General features: G+C 56.2%; 1 protein-coding gene across 3 annotated transcripts in view; it reads left to right on the forward strand.

Moving 5' to 3' along the window:
- Nucleotides 1-15,047, forward strand: part of LOC120393318 — a 36,557-nt gene extending 21,510 nt beyond the window's left edge. For 2 of the 3 annotated variants that reach the window (XM_039517854.1, XM_039517856.1), the window contains exons 5-11: nt 407-506; nt 8,592-8,776; nt 10,904-11,182; nt 12,234-12,518; nt 12,860-13,156; nt 13,988-14,087; nt 14,165-15,047. In XM_039517854.1, coding sequence (XP_039373788.1) covers nt 407-506; nt 8,592-8,776; nt 10,904-11,182; nt 12,234-12,518; nt 12,860-13,156; nt 13,988-14,087; nt 14,165-14,204 — 1,286 coding nt within the window. In that variant the 3' untranslated portion in view covers nt 14,205-15,047. The remainder of the gene's footprint in view (nt 1-406; nt 507-8,591; nt 8,777-10,903; nt 11,183-12,233; nt 12,519-12,859; nt 13,157-13,987; nt 14,088-14,164) is intronic. The other variant, XM_039517855.1, reaches the window with a different exon arrangement.
- Nucleotides 15,048-21,221: the final 6,174 nt, after the last annotated feature.

A 21,221-nucleotide genomic window follows, 5' to 3' on the forward strand; every position in this document is an offset into this window, starting at 1 on the left:
AGTGGGACGTGGGTGGGCCCAGGCAGCGGGATGGGGGCGCAGGGAGGCCGAGCGGGTGGGGGGGGGTGGCGATGGATCAGGAGGATGGAGGAGCTGAGGGGAACGGGACAAGAGTGGGATGGGGGAGCAGGACTAGAGTGGGGAAGCTGAGGGGGTGGGAAGGTGGGGGGAGACAAGTGGGACTATGGGAGAGGCTGACGAACCAGGGTGGGGGGCTGAGGGCAGTGGGTTTGTGGAGGGGAGCACAGGGGGGACTGCGGGGGAGGCTGAGAGAACAGGGTCGGGATGGGGGGGCTGAGGGCAGTGGGTTGGGTGAGATGATCGGGGTTGGGACTGCGGGACAGGCAGAGGGAGCAGGGCCCACACTCCTGTCCCCGGTCCCAGCCCGGCACCCCCTGTGTTACAGAGCAGAGCAGGCCCTGGGGCCCCGGCCTGGCCGTGGGCATCACCCTGGGGGTTCTGGCCGTAGCCGCTGTGGCCGTGGTGCTGTGGTGGAGGAGATGCAGGTGAGTCCTCCCCTCCCTGGGGTGGGGCCGTTACACCCCCTAACCCATCCCCTCTGCTCCTACCAGGGGAGTCCAAGGCCTCAGAGGGCAGCACTGGCCCGGGCGTGGGGATCGGCCCCTCTCCTGGGGACATGGACCTTGGGGCTGGATCGGTGCTGAGGGCCCCGAGGGCAGGACTGGATCGGGACCCTGGGAGATTGGGGCCCGGGGTGGGATTCTCCTCCCTCTGGGGCGTTCGGGGCACGTTGGACACTTGGGGGCGCCGTGGGATCGCTGGGATCCAGGAGCCGCAGGGAGCCGGCGCTGGCCTGTGCTGGTCAATACACCCTTCAGGGAGGGGCTGTAGGAGCCAGGCCTGGGTGCAGGGGTCAGGCCCAGCTACGTACACAAAGGGGGGGGGCGTGGGAGCCAGGGGGGCCCTGGCAGGGTGTCCAGGCTGAGCTGGGTGCCCGGGTAGCGAGCGGGTTTCCTGTGGGACACAGGCCCAGCTACCCCCAGGGAGCCCTGACCACACTACGGCCCGCGGGGCGCCGGGGAGGCCGCTCCAAGTCGCTGGCTGGGCTGGGCTGAGAGCTCCTGGGGGCAGGGCCCCCCCAGAGCTGGGTGTGAGGTACCCGGGCTCCAGGGGTAGGTTCTGTCTGTTTGTTCTGCGTCTGTGCAGCGCCAAGCGCAAGGGGGTCCTGGGCACGACCGGGCTCCTCGGCCCTGCGGTAACAGCGATAACAGTCCTGGCTGGGGAGGGTGTGATGTAGCTGGGATTTCCCCTTGTTCTGTTGAATGTGAGTCTTACTGTTTTACATGAGAGCTGTGTGTGCCTCAGTTTCCCTGTGTGCTGCACCAATGTCTAGGTGGTGGGAATAAGAGTGTGTGACTGGGGGGGGCTGCTCCAGCTGCCTGCAGGGATGCTCTGGCCGCCCCTTCGTAACCTGAGACCCAGGAGGGGGATGCGACCAGGGGACTGTTGGCCCCGAAACAAAGGCCGGAGGAGGAGTAACCTGCAGGGCAGGGGCCAGGCAGCTGGAAGCGAGTCAGTCCCACTGGCTTGGGGCGCAGGGGAGGGCAGAGCCCTGGCTCTGGGCTCCCCTCCCCGCAAGGTGGACTTGGCTGAAAGTCACAGATTTCTGTGCTAACGAGTTCTGCCCTACGCCGTGTTCCTGTCGCCTAATAAACCTTCTGTGTCCCGGCTGGCTGAGAGTCACGTCTGACTGCGCAGTGGGGGGGTGTGACGTTATGACTGTGATATAATATCTCATTGAAAGGTGACAGGGCCAGAAAGAGTTAATTAACTCACAGACTGACCTGACCCATGGGTGAACCTTGAGGACGGGTTAGGAAGATCTGTAAATGACTAGAGCTTTGAAATGCAAGTCTGCATTGTTAGAGGTAGAAGGGGAGATGTTTGCTCAGGTCTTGTGATGCAAGCAAACAAGTCTTGTCTATTGCTATAGTTTTAATTCAAAGATCAAAAAAGGAATATTAACATTTATGATGATACTTGAGTGAAAAAGTATTATTGTCTGTGTGTCTCTTTGAAGGTTGTGGTAACCTGTATCTGAACTGTTAATGGATAAATTAGTCTGTGCTAATTGCCAGGATGTTTGGGAGAAGGAGTTGAGCCTATTGTTTTCTCAGGCCGAAAGGCTGCTGGAAATGTATAAGAAGCCTGGGACACGATCCTGCTTCATCTCAGATCTGCTTTGGGTTTCAAGAGGGGAAAACCTTAAGCCATAAGGATTGAGATCCCCAGTCATTGACTGGAGCCACCCTGAATATGGAAATTGGACTGTAACCTCTGGACTATTTCTAAGAGGACTTTTGGCAACTACAAGCTCACCTCTGCTGTGTATCTGAACCTCAAGAATTGAATTCAAGTCTGTCTGTAGATTAATCTTTTAACCAACACTCTCTATCTTTTCTTTTTTAAATAAATTTTAGCTTAGTTAATAAGAATTGGCTGTAGCGTGTATTTTGGGTCAGATCTAAGTTATAATTGGACCTGGGTATGTGGCTGATCCTTTGGGATTGGAAGAACCTTTTCTTTTATATGATGAAGTAAGATTCTCAGGAATCATCATCATATCTGACAGGTGTGTCTGGACGGAGGCCTGAGGCTGGGCACTTTAAGGGAACTGCGGGGTTTGGACTTCTAAGTGACCGGTGAGGTACTGTAGAAGCTGTTTTGTGCTGGTTGGTAAATCTAAGTATTGGAATAACCACCAGCGTTTGGGGTTTGTCTGCCCCGTTTGGTTTGCAGTGGCGTAGTCGGCAGGATCCACAGAACCAGGTCAATTAAACTTTGGGTCAGAACCCCGCGCTATCCAAATTGGAATTTTGGTATTGAGAGTTTGGTTGGTTAAAGACCATGAGCCAGAGAGCAACAGCAGAAGCAATGAATCTGCAAGCCCTGATGGACAGTTTGAATATGAGCAAAAACTGGCAGAAATTCGAATGAAAGAGAAGCAAGCCTTGGCCCAGCTGGAGAAAGAGGCTGCTGAGAGAGAAGAAAGAAGAGAAGAAAGAGCTTGTAAGGGGCGTCTGGAGCTACTGGCTGCTGAGGAGAAAGCTCGACAGAGGCAACAGGAGCTGGAACAGGAGACCCAGAAGATGCAACAAGAAACTGCCAGACTTCAGCTCCAAGTCAAAAAAGCAAGGGAAAAACAGCAGAAACTGTATCCTCTTGAAAATCCAGTTTATAACTGTGTTGATAGGTGGTATTACTCTGGGCAGTTTACTGTGTTTAACCAGTTCTGCTATGGCCGGGGAGAGGGGGATCCTAACCTGGTGGGAAATAGCTATTTGTCTGTGCAAGAAAGCGGTGTGTCTGTGAGTGGAGTTTCTGAATGTCTGTCTGATGTCTCAGAAGGAAGTCTAAAGTTAGATCAAGAACAGAAAAATCTCATGGGTGAGGAAAATGTTTCTCAGGAGCAAATTAAGGTAAATACTCAAGTGGAAACTCTAACTAAGGAAGGAGAGGATAAATCTGTGATGGGTGATGGATTGGTGACTAGTGCAGCTTGTAAAAGTAAACCTGAAATGGGTAACTGTGATTTGCTGGAAGTAGCTCGGTGTAGTGAGACGAGCCGCAGCTTATCTGTTGGGAGTGGCCATGTGCCTGGTAGGGAAAGTTTGGAGGAGCCTAGGCAGCCTTGTGAGCTGATGGCTTTGTCTAGTCAGCAGTTTGGGAAGGGAGGGATAGTGGAAGATGAGTGTCCATATCCCTTACCTGTGTCCTGTATGGAGAAATGTGACAGCAAAGGGAATGTGCCTGTCTCTGTCAGGGGTATTGACTTGCCTATGGAGGGAGCTACCTCGGTCTCCAAGCGGTTGTCTGTGAACAGCCCTGTGTGCTGGGACAAGGGAAATGAGATCCCAAGCTGTGTGTCTGGTGAAGGAGAATGTGTCTCTGGCTCTTCTGTGTCTGTGGAGCAGACAGAAGGGGCCTTTCAGCCTGTGATGGTTGAAGGTGATTCAGTTGTCTCGGAGTGGGTTGTAAAAGCTAAAGCCCAGGAAGGGAATGGTCCTAAGTTTGTGTCTGCTGGGGAGAATGGCCCTGTGACTAGGTTGCATCCAGTTAGTGTCATAGCAAGATCCCAAAGACCAAACAATTCTGGTGCTTGTAGTTTGCCAGTTGCTAATGTGTGGTTGGAAAAGGGTGCAGCAGCTCTGTCTGATCAGGGTGATGCCCTAGCCAGGGCACAAGGGGAGCATGAAGGTGATTTAATTGTGTTACCTACTGACAGTTTAACAACTTGTAGCAAGAAGGAAAAGATTCCTGAACTAGTTCATGGCCAAGGAAAGGAGATTGCTTCTAACCTGTTATCTAGAAAGTCTGTAGGTTTGCCTGAAAGGGAATTGTATAGAAATCCGCCTGTTGGGCCTGAGGTGATTCTAAGTGTAAATGAGACCCAGAAAGAATCTGTGGTTGCTCAGGGAAGTGTTCCTTTAGAGCAAGCCCTAGGTGGAGAGGGGAAGGGCAGAATTTCTGAGAGGGGTGAATTGCTGCTTAGAAAAGCTCATACAGAAAGGAATCCTCATGGTAATTTGTGCAAGCAGTTTACTGCAACTGAAGGGTGTGAAAGTGATTTAATCAAGAAAGTTTCAGTTCCTAACAGCCAGAAATTTTCTGTTGTGAATGGATCCACTGACTTTCCTTTTGAAAGATCCAGTGTGGGCAGCTTTAAAAGGGTCTCAGGTGGAGTAGAAGCTGTTAACAAAGTTGAGCAGCCCTATAACCACCTGGCTGTGTGTGGCCAGCCTGTTGGGGAGACAATGGTGTTGGGACAGGACTGTCTCCAGGCTGATTCTGGGAGTGAGCAGTCTGTGCTTCAGGATCTGAGGACAGATTCAGCTACTGGTGTTTCAGAGCAGAACAGTTTTATGGCTGAACGCTTAAGGATGCAGGGTAGAGCAAGCCAGCTCTCACCCTCAGACTATTTGGATTTGTGTGATATCTCTGTAAAACAAAGTCCAGCCTTGGAATGGGTAGCAGCTAAAAATCTAAAAGCTAGTGTCTGTGTTAATGCGAATTACTTGGCTGGCAGGGAGAAGAACGCCTGGCTAATAGCTGTTAGCAAAGAGAGCCCACCCTATCAGCCAGTAAATTCTGTTAAGCAAGAGAAATCAGGGTTTAATCCTGCGGGACAAGGAGAAAAAAGAAAATTGAGTTTTGCAAAGGGAAGCCACAGGTTAACACTAAAAGGCCCAAACCCCAATGGTATTGAGCCAAAGGTGTGGCATAGCAAACATGATGGTAGATGGACACCTGCAATGGATTTGTTGTTATTGCTGATGGTGATGTTTGTAACTAATGTGTTGCTATTACCAAGAAATGTAAGAAGGTAGATGGACACCTGCAATGGATTTGTTGTTATTGCTGATGGTGATGTTTGTAACTAATGTGTTGCTATTACCAAGAAATGTAAGAATGTACAATGTGCCTAATCTTATGGAAAATCCCTTGAACATGTTAAAAGTAATGCATAAGAACCCACTTTATGTTAAAAGGCCTTGTTATACTAATGTTTCACTGTTAGTGCCTGTAAACAGTCTTGGAACTTTTCATAGGAGAAAAGACATTCCAGACCTAATGTGCTGTGTTAAAAGGGAAACTGAGGCACACTACCATATTGCTTGCATGGCTAAATGCCAAAATTCCTGTACAATGAACAACATTAATATCTACATTGGTTTAATGTTAATTGGGTTCCAGGCATTTGCCAAAGCTTGTATAGATAAAATAGCTAGTTTCTTTAGCTCTTGGCAAGATCACATGAAACGTACAGGAACCCTGCTGCAAGAGCAGATCCAATCCACTATTGTTCTAAGTGAGTTTTACCTTGAGTTCATAAAAAGATTCAATCATGTTATTGAACATGAGTTGGGTAAACCATTTCTGTTATACAGTGACATGGCTTCTAACCAATACAAACTGTAATAAGACAAAACCCAGGATGGGGAGCTTTTGGGATGCAGTCAGTGATGTTTGTGTCATCCCTTCCTGCATCAATTTTGTGTTGGGGGTGTGACGTTATGACTGTGATATAATATCTCATTGAAAGATGACAGGGCCAGAAAGAGTTAATTAACTCGTAAACTGACCTTACCCATGGATGAACCTTAAGGACGGGTTAGGAAGATCTGTAAATGACTAGAGCTTTGAAATGCAAGTCTGCATTGTTAGAGGTAGAAGGGGAGATGTTTGCTCAGGTGTTGTGATGTCAGCAAACAAGTCTTGTCTATTGCTATAGTTTTAATTCAAAGATCAAAAAAGGAATATTAACATTTATGATGATACTTGAGTGAAATAGTGTTATTGTCTATGTGTCTCTTTGAAGGTTGTGCTAACCTGTATCTGAACTGTTTAATGGATAAATTAGTCTGTGCTAATTGCCAGGATGTTTGGGAGAAGGAGTTGAGCCTATTGTTTTCTCAGGCCGAAAGGCTGCTGGAAATGTATAAGAAGCCTGGGACACGATCCTGCTTCATCTCAGATCTGCTTTGGGTTTCAAGAGGGGGAAACCTTAAGCCATAAGGGTTGAGATCCCCAGTCATTGAGTGGAGCCACCCTGAATATGGAAATTGGACTATAACCTCTGGACTATTTCTAAGAGGACTTTTGGCAACTACAAGCTCACCTCTGCTATGTATCTGAACCTCAAGAATTGAATTCAAGTCTGTCTGTAGATTAATCTTTTAACCAACACTCTCTATCTTTTCTTTTTTAATAAATTTTAGCTTAGTTAATAAGAATTGGCTATAGCGTGTATTTTGGGTAAGATCTAAGTTATAATTGGACCTGGGTATGTGGCTGATCCTTTGGGATTGGAAGAACCTTTTCTTTTATATGATGAAGTAAGATCCTCAGGAATCATCATCATATCTGACAGGTGTGTCTGGCCGGAGGCCTGAGGCTGGGCACTTTAAGGGAACTGCGGGGTTTGGATTCTAAGTGACCAGTGAGGTGCTGTAGAAGCTGTTCTGTGCTGGTTGGTAAATCTAAGTATTGGAATAACCACCAGCGTTTGGGGTTTGTCTGCCCCATTTGGTTTGCAGTTCACCCTGATTGAGTGACCTCAGCTGGCTCCCACGGGCAGCACCGTCACAGGGTGCAGGACCCTCTGGCTTCCCCAGGAGCCCCCCTGTTTGGACCCGCTGTGGGAAGCGCACGGAGGGGCAGGGGATGCTGAATGCTCCAAGGAGAGACCCAGGAGGTGAAGCCGTGGGAGCTTCTTGCCCTGCAGACAGGCTGCTCCGAGGGAGAGGAGGCTCCCCAGGGTCCTGCCTGGCTTGGTGGGGAGCAGCTCCAGAGCAGCACCCGGGGACTCCCTGACAACTTCACAGCCGATATCCTGGAGAACCCCAACGACCAGCCAGCCCGACCCCTCCTGGGGCTGCACAGGGATCCGGGCCATAGGCAGGGCGAGGGGCTTCACCCCGGGGACCTTCACCCAGGTCACCCAGCACCTCAGCATCTGCGGCTGCACCACCCAGGGCCTGACAACAGTTCTCTCTGTCCCAGGGTCTCGCCACCCCAGGCAGGTCTCCCCACTGACCCCCACCTTCCACTCCCACTGGGGGTCCGAGGGGCCTGAGCCCAGGAGGCTCCATGCAGACATACAGGCTGGGGCCAGGAGTGGGAGCCTGTCCACCACCCCACACCCTGGCTGACAGCGTCTATGGCCTGGGGACCCAGGAAGGAGGTTACTCCTCCTCCGGCCTTGTTTCGGGGCCAACAGTCCCCTGGTCGCATCCCCCTCCTGGGTCTCAGGTTACGAAGGGGCGGCCAGAGCATCCCTGCAGGCAGCTGGAGCAGCCCCCCCAAGTCACACACCCTTATTCCCACCACCTAGACATTGGTGCAGCACACAGGGAAACTGAGGCACACACAGCTCTCATGTAAAACAGTAAGACTCACATACAACAGAACAAGGGGAAATCCCCACTTTTTCACAGGGGGCAGCAGGGGGCTCTCCCCGGGCAGTCACGGCTCCCCATTGCCCCAGGGCGGCGCTAGGGGCTGGGCTGCAGGGGGGGGCAGCAGGGGGCTCTGCCCGGGCAGTCAGGGCTCCCAATGGCCCCAGGGCGGCGCTGGGGGCTGGGCTGTAGGGGGGGCAGCAGGGGGCTCTGGCTGGGCAGTCAGGGCTCCCCATGGCCCCTGGGCGGCGCTGGGGGCTGGGCTGCAGGGGTGGGGGCAGCAGGCGGCTCTGCCTGGGCAGTCAGGGCTCCCCATGGCCCCAGGGCGGCGCTAGGGGCTGGGCTGCAGGGGGGGGCACCAGGGGGCTCTGGCCGGGCAGTCAGGGCTCCCCATTGCCCCAGGCGGGTGCTAGGGGCTGGGCTGCAGAGGGCGGGATGGGGGGCAGCAGGAGGCTCTGCCCGGGCACTAGGGGACCATATGTCCCGTGTTCGTTGTGACCGTCCCTTTTTTAAAGCCCTGTCCTGGGCCTCCCAAAGGAGCCTTTGTCCCATTTGCGGGGCGAAGGGGGCCAGCAGAGAGCGCAGGCCCCAGCCCCACGCAGGGGGGAGGCAGGGCTGGGGGGGGGATGTGGGGGTGGGAACCAGCATTCCAGCCTGTGGGGCCCCCCGCAGGGTTCCCGCGACTCGCAGCTGCGGGAACAGAGCTGAGCAGAGACAGAGAGAGAGAGAAGTTGGCAATGAGGGGCGTGGGCTGCAGAGGAACTTCCCTGACGCCCGCCAGAGCCCGGATCCCCCTTCCCCTGCCAGGATGCTGCTCGCTCTGCTGCTCCTCCCCTGGGCATGGGGGGCCCTGGCCGGTAAGTGGGGACCCCCCCCTGCCCTTTTTGCTCCCAGGGATGCGTGGGGATGGTGCAGTCCTAGGGCCAGGGTGGGGGAGTATCACGCTGGGCTAGTGACCCTGGCTGGGGGAGTAGGACGGGGGAGGCAGGTGTCACGGACTCACAGATGGTGCCCACTCGTGGCCCCGTGGGTCCGTGGGGGGTGCCCCTTTCAGTGCGACAGCCCTTCTCGGGGGGCCACTCTCTCTCGGGGTCAGGCCCCTCCACCTCCTGGAGCCGCTTCTCTCTGAGACTCAGCACGTCTGTCTCTGCCGTGGGCCCCTCAGGGAGTCCCCTCGCTCTAGGCCCCCCAGGCCTCCTAACCCCCGAAGGGGACAATCCCCCACCTCACCCTGTTCTCTAGCCCAGAGTGACTCTCCCCCAGCGTAACACAGGAGGGTTTATTGAGAGTTGAACCCAGCACAGGAAACTCTCCGGGCCTCAGGCCTGGCCTCCCTCAGCCCAGCACATCCCAGTCCCCCTGCAGCCAGGTGGGCTCTGCCTGCTCCCCCTCTCCAGCCCAGAGCCCCCCTGCTTCCCAGCTGGGCCTCCGATATCCCCGGCCCCAAGCCCCCCCCCCCCCCCGTCCATTTGTGACGGTGCTGCCCGTGGGAGCCAGCTGAGGTCACTCAATCAGGGTGAACTGCAAACCAAACGGGGCAGACAAACCCCAAACGCTGGTGGTTATTCCAATACTTAGATTTACCAACCAGCACAGAACAGCTTCTACAGCACCTCACTGGTCACTTAGAATCCAAACCCCGCAGTTCCCTTAAAGTGCCCAGCCTCAGGCCTCCGTCCAGACACACCTGTCCGATATGATGATGATTCCTGAGGATCTTACTTCATCATATAAAAGAAAAGGTTCTTCCAATCCCAAAGGATCAGCCACATACCCAGGTCCAATTATAACTTAGATCTGACCCAAAATACACACTACAGCCAATTCTTATTAACTAAGCTAAAATTTATTAAAAAAGAAAAGAGAGAGAGAGTTGGTTAAAAGCTCCATATACAGACAGACTTGAATTCAATTCTTGAGGTTCAGACACAGCAGAGGTGAGCTTGTAGTTGCCAAAACTCCTGTTAGAAACAGTCCAGAGGTTCTAGTCCAATGTCTATATTCAGGGTGGCTCCGGTCAGTGACTGGGGATCTCAGTCCTTAAGGTTTCCCCCTCTTGAAACCCAAAGCAGATCTGAGATGAAGCAAGATCGTGTCCCAGGGTTTTTATACATTTCCAGCAGCCTTTCGGCCTGAGAAAACAATCGGCTTAACTCCTTCTCCCAAACATCCTGGCAATTAGCACAGGGTAATTTATCCATTAACAGTTCAGATACAGGTTACCACAACCTTCACAGAGACAATAATACTATTTCACTCAAGTATCATCATAAATGTTAATATTCCTTTTTTGATCTTTGAATTAAAACTATAGCAATAGAGGAGACTTGTTTGCTGCCATCACAGGATCTGAGCAAACATCTCCCCTTCTACCTCTACCAATGCAGACTTGCATTTCAAAGCTCTAGTCATTTTCAGATCTTCCTAACCCGTCCTCAAGGTTCACCCATGGGTCAGGTCAGTCTGTGAGTTGATTAACTCTTTCTGGCCCTGTCACCTTTCAATGACATATTATATCACACTGATAACGTCACACCATTGTCTTCTCTCCACGTAAACAGGGCCTTCCTCTCCCCTCTTCTGTCCTCTGGCTGGTCAGGTCACCGGGGTCCTCTCCCCGCAGCCCATTGTCCCCCACTGGCCAGAACCGGCTGTGACTCCTGAGCTGGGTCTCCGGGTCACCAGGCACTGGGGTCTCCATCCTCCAGGCCATCGGCCGGGGTCCCAAGTCCCTCTCCGGTCCTGTGTTCCAACAAACTCCCTCTCCCCTCCCCTCATTAAACCAGTAACACCCGGGGACACTGAGTCCCTGTGCATGTAACCCACTGGAAACCCACAGAAAACAAGAAAATCCCCCACTTCATCACAGCAGCTTAGGGATCAGCAGGGAGACCCCGTAGTGCAGGATTGTTTACGGGACAGAGGCTCATTAATCTCTCTCCCCACCCGCTTTGTCCTCCACTTGTTCCCTGCCCCCGTCCCAGCCTCCCCTCCTGTCCCCACAGCATCTGTCACCCTCCGGCTGCTCCAAATTGACGTCTTCCACAACGCCAGCTCTGTGGACATGTGGGGGATGGCCCTGCTGGGCGACCTGGAGACCCACTCCATGGCCTGCAGCACCTGCGAGATCCGCTTCCTGCAGCCCTGGGCCCGGCAGGGCCTGACCCCGAAGCAGTGGCAGGACCTGGAGCTGCTGATCCATCGCTACCTATTCAACTTCAACCGGACTGTGACCAGAATAGCCCAACAGCAGGGACAGGGCTGTGAGTATGGAGCGGTCTGAGGGGATCCCTCTCCCCCCCCACCCCCCCAAAACCCGGAGTGCTGAGAACTGACACACTCACCACAGCCACTGAGTGTGTCATTGGGGGCGACACACCCAGTCCCTGGCCCTTGGGCTAATCGGAGCCGGCGTCCCCCAGAGGGGAAACACCCGTGTCCCAGTCTCCAGCCAGGTCTGGGGCAGATTGTAGCTGCACTTCCTAGGGGGAAAGGCCCCGTGTCCCACTCCCTGAGCCGAGGCTCCTGGTCTTTCCTGACATGTACCCTGAGCCTTGGAAAGCAGCTCATTTGGACGGGGGTCTGTATCTCAGTAACCCGTGTGCCGGAGCAGGGAGCAGGCGGATTTGACCTGGGAATGTTGCAGGGGAGTTACACTGGGGATGGGAAGGAAGCTCCCTGAGCTGTAACCTGAGCCAGGAGGGGGTGGGGAGAAGTGACACCTTCTGCCGGGAGACTGAACAAAGGGAGGAGGAGCTGGGGGGAGGGGGGAGAAAGCGAAGAGAGGAACTTTTTTAGTTTCAGTTTGGGCTGGGGGGTGCAACGCAGGGAGCCCCAAGCTGGGGTCTAAGCTCCCTGAACCCCCAGAAGGACTCAATTGAGGGGTCCTGGTTCTGCCTCCACGCTCTGCTGTAGCCTGCGTCCCTATTGTCCAATAAACCTTCCGTTTTACTGGCTGGCTGAAAGTCACTGTGAGTCCCAGGAAGAGGGGTGCAGGGCCCTGACTCCCTGACACTCCGTGACACCCTGTGACCAAGGGGCCCCAAATTTGCACCACAAACTCTGCCTCAGGCACCGATGTAATGCAGCGATTTTCAAACCAATCTGACTATGCACATGAAAAATCAGCTTTAAACAGAAACTGCAACTTACCCTTAACTCCAGCCAGGGTTGCCCCAGGATCCCGCTGCCGTCGTGTGGCCCAACATCCTCATGGCACCTGATGTTATGTCTTTACTCCCCCCGTCTCTCTATTTCTGCCCCTCCTGGGACCTCCGGACGCCCGTCCTCGTCCCCCTGCCCTTCCCGTTCCAGACCCCTTTGTTACCCAGGGCTCCCTCGGCTGCGAGCTGCACCCCAACGGCACCTCGAGGGGATTCTATGACGCCGGAGTGAACGGCGACGACTTCATCAGCTTTGACGCAGATGCAGGGAAATGGGTCGCTCGGCAGGGGGATAACGTGGCTGCGCGCTACACCCGGGATCTTCTCAACCAGGATAAGGGCACAGCCAGCGCTCTTCAGTTTCTCCTGAGAACAACGTGTGTCAGTGAGCTCAAGAGCTTTGTCCAGCACGGGAGAGAGTCTCTGGAGAGGCAAGGTGAGGCTGGTCACCATTCCCTGCTCGCTGAGATGCAGCCACCTCTGGGGTGTGGCAGGGGGACTGTTTGTATAGTGACCCTTGCCTGGTGTACAAATGCAGCTATAGCTGGGGTGCAGCACAGTAGCGATTTCACAGCCGCACCGCAGCGCCGTTTAGGACAGGAAGTGAAGGAGGTTCTGTCATCACTGGTAACTGCAGGGGGCAGAATTGGGGTCTGGCCAGGACAGCGGGGCCAAGGCCTGACCCCGGGGAGCGGAGCTGGGCTTGGCTAGTGAGTCCCTGAGGCTCAGGCTGAATCGTCCCCTCTCCCCCGCCCCGTCTCTCTCCTCCTGTCTCAGAGCGGCCGGTCGCCGTGGTGTTTGCCCGAGCGCCTCCCCCAGCCGGGACCCCCGCGCCGGTACTGCTGGTTTGCCGGGTCACCGGTTTCTACCCCCGGCCCGTCCGCGTGGCCTGGCTGCAGGACGGGGAGGAGGTGGTGCCGGGCTGGTGGCTGAACTCCAGCGGGATCCTGCCCAACGCGGACCTGACCTACCAGCTGCGCAGCTCCCTGGCCGTGGAGCCGGGCACCGGGCACAGCTACGCCTGCCGGGTGCAGCACAGCAGCCTGGGGGGCCAGAGCCTGCTGATCCCCTGGGGTAGGTGCACGTCCCCGGGGGGGGGGGCGGTCGTGGTCTCTGGGGACTTTTCCTGCACGTCCTGTGTGGGACGGGGGTGGGCCCAGGCAGCGGGACTGGGGCGCAGGGAGGCAGAGCAGTTGGGTGGGGGGGGGTGGCGATGGATCAGGAGGATGGAGGAGCTGAGGGCAACGGGACAAGAGTGGGATGGGGAGCAGAACTAGGGTGGGGAAGCTGAGGGGTGGGAAGGTTGGGGAGGACGGGTGGGACTGCAGGGGAGGCTGAGGGAACAGGATCAGGGTGGGGCTGAGGGCAGGGCGTTGCAATGTGGGGAGTAGGGGACTGCAGGGAGGCTGAGGAACAGGGTCGGGGGCTGAGGGCCGGGGTGGGAGGCACAGAGGATGGGGAGACAGAGGGAACAGGGTGGGGGCTGAGGGCCGGGGTGGGAGGCACGGGGGGATGGGGGGAGGCTGAGGGAACAGGGTCAGGGTGGGGGCTGAGGGCCGGGGGGTGGGAGGCACAGGGGGGATGGGGGGAGGCAGAGGGAACAGGGTGGGGGGCTAAGGGCCGGGGGGTGGGAGGCACAGGGGATGGGGAGGCAGAGGAACACGGTCGGGGGGCTGAGGGCCGGGGGGTGGGAGGCACAGGGGGATGGGGGGAGGCAGAGGGAACAGGGGGGGGGGCGGAGGGCCGGGGGGTGGGAGGCACAGGGGGGACGGGGGGAGGCAGAGGGAACACGGTCGGGGGGTTGAGGGCCGGGGGGTGGGAGGCACAGGGGGGATGGGGGGAGGCAGAGCGAGCAGGGCCCACACTCCTGTCCCCGGTCCCAGCCCGGCACCCCCTGTTTTACAGAGCAGAGCAGGCCCTGGGGCCCCGGCCTGGCCGTGGGCATCACCCTGGGGGTTGTGGCCGTAGCCGCCGTGGCCGTGGTGCTGTGGCGGAGGAGACGCAGGTGAGTTCTCTCCCTCTCGGGGGTGGGGGTGGGGCCATTGCACCCCCTAACCCATCCCCTCTGCTCTCTCCTTCCAGGGGCTACCAGGATGTTAGACCAGAGGAGTCCAGGCCCTGAGGGGGTGGCACCGGACCAGGCGTGGGGATCGGCCCCTCTCCTGGGGACATGGACCTGTGCCCTGCTATAAGCGATTTGTCCTGGACTGGAACTCTCTGCTGGGTCCCACCAGAGCTGCATCGTCACTGCGGCGTAGTATCCGCAGAGCCAGGTCAGTGAAGCTCTGGCTCAGAACCCCACGCAGCCACATGGGAATTGTTGGTTAAAGATCAGTGACCAGGAGCCAGAAAGCACCAGCAGAAGCAATGGAACTGAGAGACAGCCTGGAACAGCAACAACAAGGGGCAGAAACTCGACTGAGAGAGAAGCAGGCCCTGGCCCAGCTGGAAGCAGAAGCTGCTGAAAGAGAGGAACTGCTCGTAAGGGGCGCATGGAGCTGCTGGCTGCTGAGGAGGGTTCGCCAGATGCGACAGAAAGGGCCAGACTCCAGCTCCACGTGCAAAGAGCAAGGGAAGAACAGCAGAAACGGTCTCCTCTTGAGAGTCCAGGTTGTAACAGTGTTGGTGTTTGTTACTCTGAGCAGTGTCTGTCTTGAACCAGTTTGCGATGGCCAGGGAGAGGGTGACCGCTCGCTGGCGCCCCCAGGGCCGGCCTTAGGATTTACGGGGCCCTCGGCAGGATTATTAAACTGGTGCCCCTGTGCCCCACGGCAGCCCGGGCTCGCAGCCTGGCGGGGGCGGAGGGACAGGGCAGAAAGAACAAGGCGCCCGGCTCACCTCACGGTGGGGGAGAGTCACCATTCCCCGCAGAGACCCCTGTCCCCTCCCCTCCCGCAGAATGGACGTGCAGAAGGTACCTAATTGAAAGCACTAAACTTGGGAATAAAAAATGTCAGTCACAGGATTTTTGATCTGCCCTGAAGTTTGTCAGACATCTGTTTGCAAACACTTGGTAGTCAGGGCGAGGCAGGCGTCCGGCTGAACCCAGCATTCAGTATCCTGCAATACATGATGCAGCTCTTCTCTAGGTTACATTTGCTTCACCAGTATTTCTAAGCTGATTTTATATTTGAAATGGACCCTTACGCCTTCATAAAGTAATCCGTCCAGATTGCTACATATTTAACTCACTGAAACCGACGGGGTTTGAAATTAATGAGTCACAGAGGTTTAGCGTGTTCATAGCAATGGTCATTGCTTTCAGAGAAAGGGACACGAATTTACTGTGGGTGAGGAAATTTCACCAACTTTAAAAAATATGTTTGCAAAGATTGTAGGCATCACAAAGGGTTTTATATCTTACTAAGGTGCGGACTGTGCTTCAAACTAGTTCATCAGATAGTCAGAAGTAAAGAAAGGGAAACTTTGTCCAGCTATCTGGAAGCAAAGGGCTGTGGCCTCCTTCAGTGTGGGGAGGGGGAGAGGGGTGAAGGGAGAAACGGATGGACAGAAAAGACAGGAAGACTTTGGAAGGAAGTGTTTTTACTATAGTCATTAAAATGGGTATTTTAGAGAAGGGCTTTTGAAGGATTTATTTAAAAAACCGTATGTCTGAAGATCCCAGCATTTAAGGCTACAGATGATTGTGCATCTAAAAATCGATGCAAGGATTTTTTAGAGATGTGATTTTTATAATCTTCACCTACTCACGAATGAAATATTTTAAAGCAGATTTTAAACTAAGGTTCTGTAGACTGACACGTTCTGAGTCCGTATTACAGCCGTGCAGGACTGGTGTGTCGGGACATTCAGAACCTGACAGGAGATACCCCCTGGGGGCTGGCAAATGCCTGTGACATGGCGTCATTACCCCTTGACTGGCTCTGGAACAGTTCCAGTGTTGTGCTAATAGCTCTGGCAGGCTGGAGACTTTTTCTCTTTTAACGACTTGATCCCCTTCCCAGGAGCCTGCAGGAAGGGTCAGAACAGGGATAGGAGAAGCAGGCGGGTGGACACTAAGACCCAGTGGTGCCCCTACCCAGCTGCCTATGCCTGAGGGGGGCCCCAGGCGCCCCCGACCACTTGCTGCCTAGGACTGCCCAGCTCGCCTAGTGGTTGCACTGTGTGTGTGTGTGTGTGTGTGTGTGTCTGTCTGTGAGAGAGAGAGAGAGAGCTACTGGTTATAGATCAACTCGTGTTCTCATAATGAACGTAGCATATTGCCTTGTCCCCTGAAAAGATCCTGTGTATTTTTATCAGCATAACACTACGTTGCATCCAGTTAGTGTCCTAGCAGAATCCCAGAGACCAGACAATTCTGCTGCTTGTATTTTGCCTGTTGCTTCTGTGTTGCTGGGAGAGGGTGTAGCAGCTCGGTCTGCTCAGGGTGCCGCCCTAGCCAGGGCACAAGGAGAGCAGGAAGGTGATTTGGTTGTGTTGCCGGCACAGAGGCCCGAGGACAGCAACAGTGGTTCGTTGCCCGGTGTGCTTCGCGCCAATGAACACACCAAGGTGGAGAAGCAGACAAAGTTTATCTGAGATCTCAAAGCGATGCCAGGAGACAGCCACGTCTCAAATCAAGCACCCAGCTACAAGCAGCTTTTCCCTTTTTATACATAACTTTAGCTAAGCCTCTTCTATCTCCCCCCCACTCCCCTTTTCCCCCCTCCCGTCTCCCTGTAGCAGCTACACTAAGCCGGTAATTACATTAAGCAGTTAAGTCATTTTCCATGACTACCAGTCTAGCTCGTTAGTAACTCTTCTTTGAACCGTTAGCTTGTCTTATTTTCTTCGATTTGTTATCTTGCCCCATGCAGACCTCATCATCACCCTTTGGTACCGGTTTAAGCAGTGTTGCAACTGATAACTAAGCAGGCCTGTTAGGTTGATTAAAGTTTAAACACGGAAGGGCTTGGGGGAACTTTGGTTCATTCAGGCCTAGTTACCTAGAGTTATGCCTAATGACACTAACAGTTGCGTTACCCACTAACAGTGTGCAAACTTGCAACAAGGAGGAAAGTTGCAGAGGGATAGAGAAGAGTCCCTCTAACCTTGTATCTAGTGAGTCTCCGACCTTGCCTGAAAGGAGACAGTGTAAAAATCGTGTGGCTGGGCCAGAGGTGATTCTGGATGTAAGTGAAACCCTGAAAGAGTCTGTTGTTGCTCAGAAAACTATTCCTGTAGAGCAAGCCCCGGGTGAAGAGGGTGAGGGCAGAAGTTCTGTGAGGGGGGAACCGTTGCTCGAAGAATCCTCAGGGTAGTCTGCAAGCGGCTCTGCTGCAACTGAAGGGTGTGCAGGTGACGTTTCAGTTCCTAACAGCCAGAAATTGTCTGTGGTGAATGGATCCACTGACTTTCCTTGTGAACGATCCCGTGTGGGCAGCTCTGAGAAGGTCTCCGATGGAATGAAAACGGTGAAGGAAGTTGAGCAGCGCTATGACCAAGGGGCTGTGCTTGGCCAGGGCCGTCCAGAGGATTCAGGGGGCCTGGGGCAAAGCAATTTTGGGGGCCCCCTCCATAAAAAAGTTGCAATACTATAGAATCCTGTATTCTCGCGGGGACCCCTGTGGGGCCCGCGGCACATTGCCCCACTTCCCCCCCGCTCTGGGTGGCCCTGTGCTCGGCCGGCTTGTTGGGAAGGAAGACAATGGTGTTGGACCAGGAATGTCTCCGTGCTGAGTCTGGGAGTGACCGGGGTGTCTCAGGTACAGAGGGAAGACGGGGCAGCTGAGTCTGGGGAGCAGCACAGCTGGGCCGTTCATCTCTGGAGAACGCAGGGGAGGGCAGGTCAGCTCTCAGCTCTGTCCTAGTCTCTCAGGGAATGTAACGGCTGATCCCATGGGGAAGCAGAGGCTGGGGAGGGAAGGACCCCAGAACTTAGTCTAACTTGCTAGTGAAAATGGACGGTATCTCTTTAAGACCGAGTCCAGCCTTGGAAGTGGGCCCAGTTGAGGATCTGAAAACCAGTGAGGAGGCTAGTGGGTGTGTTGGTGAACGTGGCCCGGCCAAGACTTGCCAGTAGCCATTAGCACAGAGAGCACGGCCGCTCAGCCCCTGGAGTCTGCTCAGCAAGAGAACTGGGGGTTTGATCCTTCAGGACAAGAGGCAAGAGAGACCTTCCTTTTTGTCACGGAGGGGGGGGGGGGGGGGCAGGGCCCTGCACCCCCGGCTGCCTGCGACTCACCGGGACTCTCAGCCAGCCAGTAAAGCAGAAGGTTTATTAGCCGACAGGACACAGTCCCAGACAGGTCTTGCAGGCACAGACAACAGGATCCTCCCCAGTTAGGTTCATCTGGGGGTCCCAGGAGCACCACAGCCCCATTTGGGGGTCAGAGCCCCGTCTGGGTTCCCCTCCATTCCCCAGCCAGCTCCTGAAACTCTCTCCCCAGCATCTCCTCCCCCAGCCTTTGTCCAGCTTCCCAGGCAGAGGGGTCCCCTGGCCTCTCCCCCCTTCCTGGGGTCTCCCGTTACCTGCTCAGGTCTCCTCCCTCCAGCCAGTCTCCCATCCCCCAATGCAGATCGTCCTCCCAGGCCAACACCCCCCACTCAGCATTCACAGCCCCCAGTAAGAACAGGCCCAGGTCCTCACATCTCTCCCCCCTTCGAGACCGAACTGAGCGGGGTCACTCCAGCCAGTGACCTGGGGAAGTTCGAACCCACCCATGTTCCCAGGGACGCCCCAACAGCCCTCCCATTCCTTGGGGAGAATTACCCCAGGCCCTTCCAGTTTCATGCGCCCCTTTAGGTCGGGGGTGCGTGGTCGCACTCGCAGTTTGCCGGTGGGAAGGCTTATGTGGCCCGTGCCCTTTCCCCACCCCAGTACCCCTGGGGTTCAAGCTGGGCTGGGGGCTTCTCCCCACGTTCCAGTCTGGGGGGCTGGGATTCGGGCTCTCTTGGTTCAGAGCCCCCCTTTGACCTTGGCCCCCCTCTGGACAGGCTCCTCGGGGCGGGGCAAGGGTCCTACAGCCATCTCCCCCCTGTCCCAGGCCTTCCCCCCCCTCTGGCAGGGGTCACAGGAGCGGCAGTGCTGCCGGACATGGGCAAAGACCCCAGGCCAGTAATAGTTCTGCAGCAGCCTCTGCTGGGTACGCCAGGCTCCCGGGTGCCCTGAGGGGGGGATGTCATGGGCCTGGCACAGCAGCTGGTGGCGATACTCCTGGGGTACCACCAGCTGCCTCCTGATCCCCCCTGACTCCATCTTCCCTGGGGGAGCCCATTCTCGGTACAGGAGCCCCTTCACCCACAGGAACCTTTTCCGGCCACCCCCCCCCATGGTCGGTCCCCCCCCCCCCCCAAGGCTGGCCAGGTCCCCTATCCTCCGCAGGGAGGGGTCTTCCCGCACCGCGGCCTGGTACTCAGCCGCTGGGGCAGGGACGGAGATCTGCTCTCTCCCCAGCTGGGTCTGGGGCCACAGCCTCTCTGGGCCGTGTCCCTGGGCGTCCCCTCCCCACCGGGTCAGGGTCCTGCGCCTCGGGCAGAGTGCCTTCCCCGGTGTCAGGGCGTCGTGCCCCTCACTGGCTCTGGCTACGGGTCACGACCAGGGCACCCTGGGAGTTGCTTGGCCAGTCCTCGAGATCCCCCCCATTAACACCTCCGTGGGCAAATGTGGGTGCACCCCCACGTCCTTGGGGCCCTCCTTGGCCCCCTACTTCAGCTGTACCCTCGCCACAGGCATCTTGAATGGGGTCCCGCCCATCCCTGTCAGGGTCAGGTAGGTGTTGGGCACCATCCGATCTGAGGTCACCACCTTGGGCCGGGCCAGCGTCACCTCTGCGCCCGTATCCCAGTACCCAGTGACCTCCTTCCCGTCTACCTCCAGGGGAACAAGGCACTCGCTCCGGAGGGGCAGCCCCGTGCCCACCCTGTAAACCCAAAACCCGGAGCCTGGAGCATCCAGCCCCACAGAGGAGCTGGCCTGGGGGCCTCCTCCCTCCTTCACAGGTGGTACACGGCCAGCCCCCCTTTCCTGGGAATGTTGCCCCTCATCCGGCTGGGTCTTGACCCAGTCAACTCTCTGCGGGTTGGGTCTGCTCAGTCTGTCCCTGAGCTTGGGGCACTGGGCCCGTATGTGGCCTCGTTGGCCACAGTGACAGCAGCCCATGTCCCGTGGGTCCCCTCGAGCAGGGTTCTCCATGCTTCCCCTCTGGGAGGTCCCCAGGTCACTCTCTTTCCGCGTCGTGGCGGCCCTGCTCCTTTGAGACTCCTCCCTGTCATCCCCTGCCCGACTGTCCACAAATTGGTCGGCCAGCTGGCCCGCGTGCTGCGGGTTCTCCGGCTTCTGGTCCATCAACCACAGCCTCAGGTCGGATGGGCACTGCTCATACAGGTGCTCCAGTACGAATAGGTCAAGCAGGTCCTCTCTAGTTTGGGCCCCAGCCGTCCACTTGCGGGCATATCCCTGCGCCCGGTTGACCAGTTGGAGGTATGTGACCTCCCGGGTCTTATGTTGACTCCAGAACCTCTTCCGGTACATCTCCGGGGTCAGCCCAAACTCGCGGAGCAGGGCCTGTTTGAACAGTTCGTAGTCCCCTGCCTCCGCCCCTCTCATCCGGCTGTACACCTCCACGGCGGTGGGGTCCAGTAAGGGGGTGAGAAATGGGATCCTGTCTGCAGGGTCAACCTGGTGCAGCTCACAGGCCGTCTCAAAGGCCGTCAGGAAGGTGTCTATGTCCTCCCCCTCCTTCCGCCGGGCCAGGAAGCTCTTATCAAAGCTCTTTGTAGGCTTGGGCCCCCCTTCACTCACCGCAGCCGGGGCCTCCCTGCTTTTCAGCTGGGCCAGGTCCAGCTCATGTTTACGCTGCTTCTCCTTCTCCTCCAGCTCCTGCTGGCGCTGGTTCTCCTCGTGTTTACGCTGGTTCTCCCGCTCCTTCAGCTCTTGCCTCCATAACTCGAGCTCTTCCCGTCTCAGCTCCCTGTCATGTTCCATCCGCATCCGCTCCAGGGACAGGGAGCTCCGCCGGGACGATCCCCTGCTGGCCACTGAGCCCTCGGTAGTCGCTGGGCTTCCCCCAACCCCTCCCCTAGGTATAGGTGGGCAGGGTCTCGGGGGGTCCTTGGCAGCAGTTTGGCCCCTCCCAGCCATGTCAGGCCCCGGGGCCCACACTGTGTCCGCTGGGCAGCTTCCCTTTGGGACAGGGCC

Source organism: Mauremys reevesii, unplaced genomic scaffold (assembly GCF_016161935.1).
Source record: "Mauremys reevesii isolate NIE-2019 unplaced genomic scaffold, ASM1616193v1 Contig18, whole genome shotgun sequence".
NCBI lineage: Eukaryota > Metazoa > Chordata > Testudines > Geoemydidae > Mauremys > Mauremys reevesii.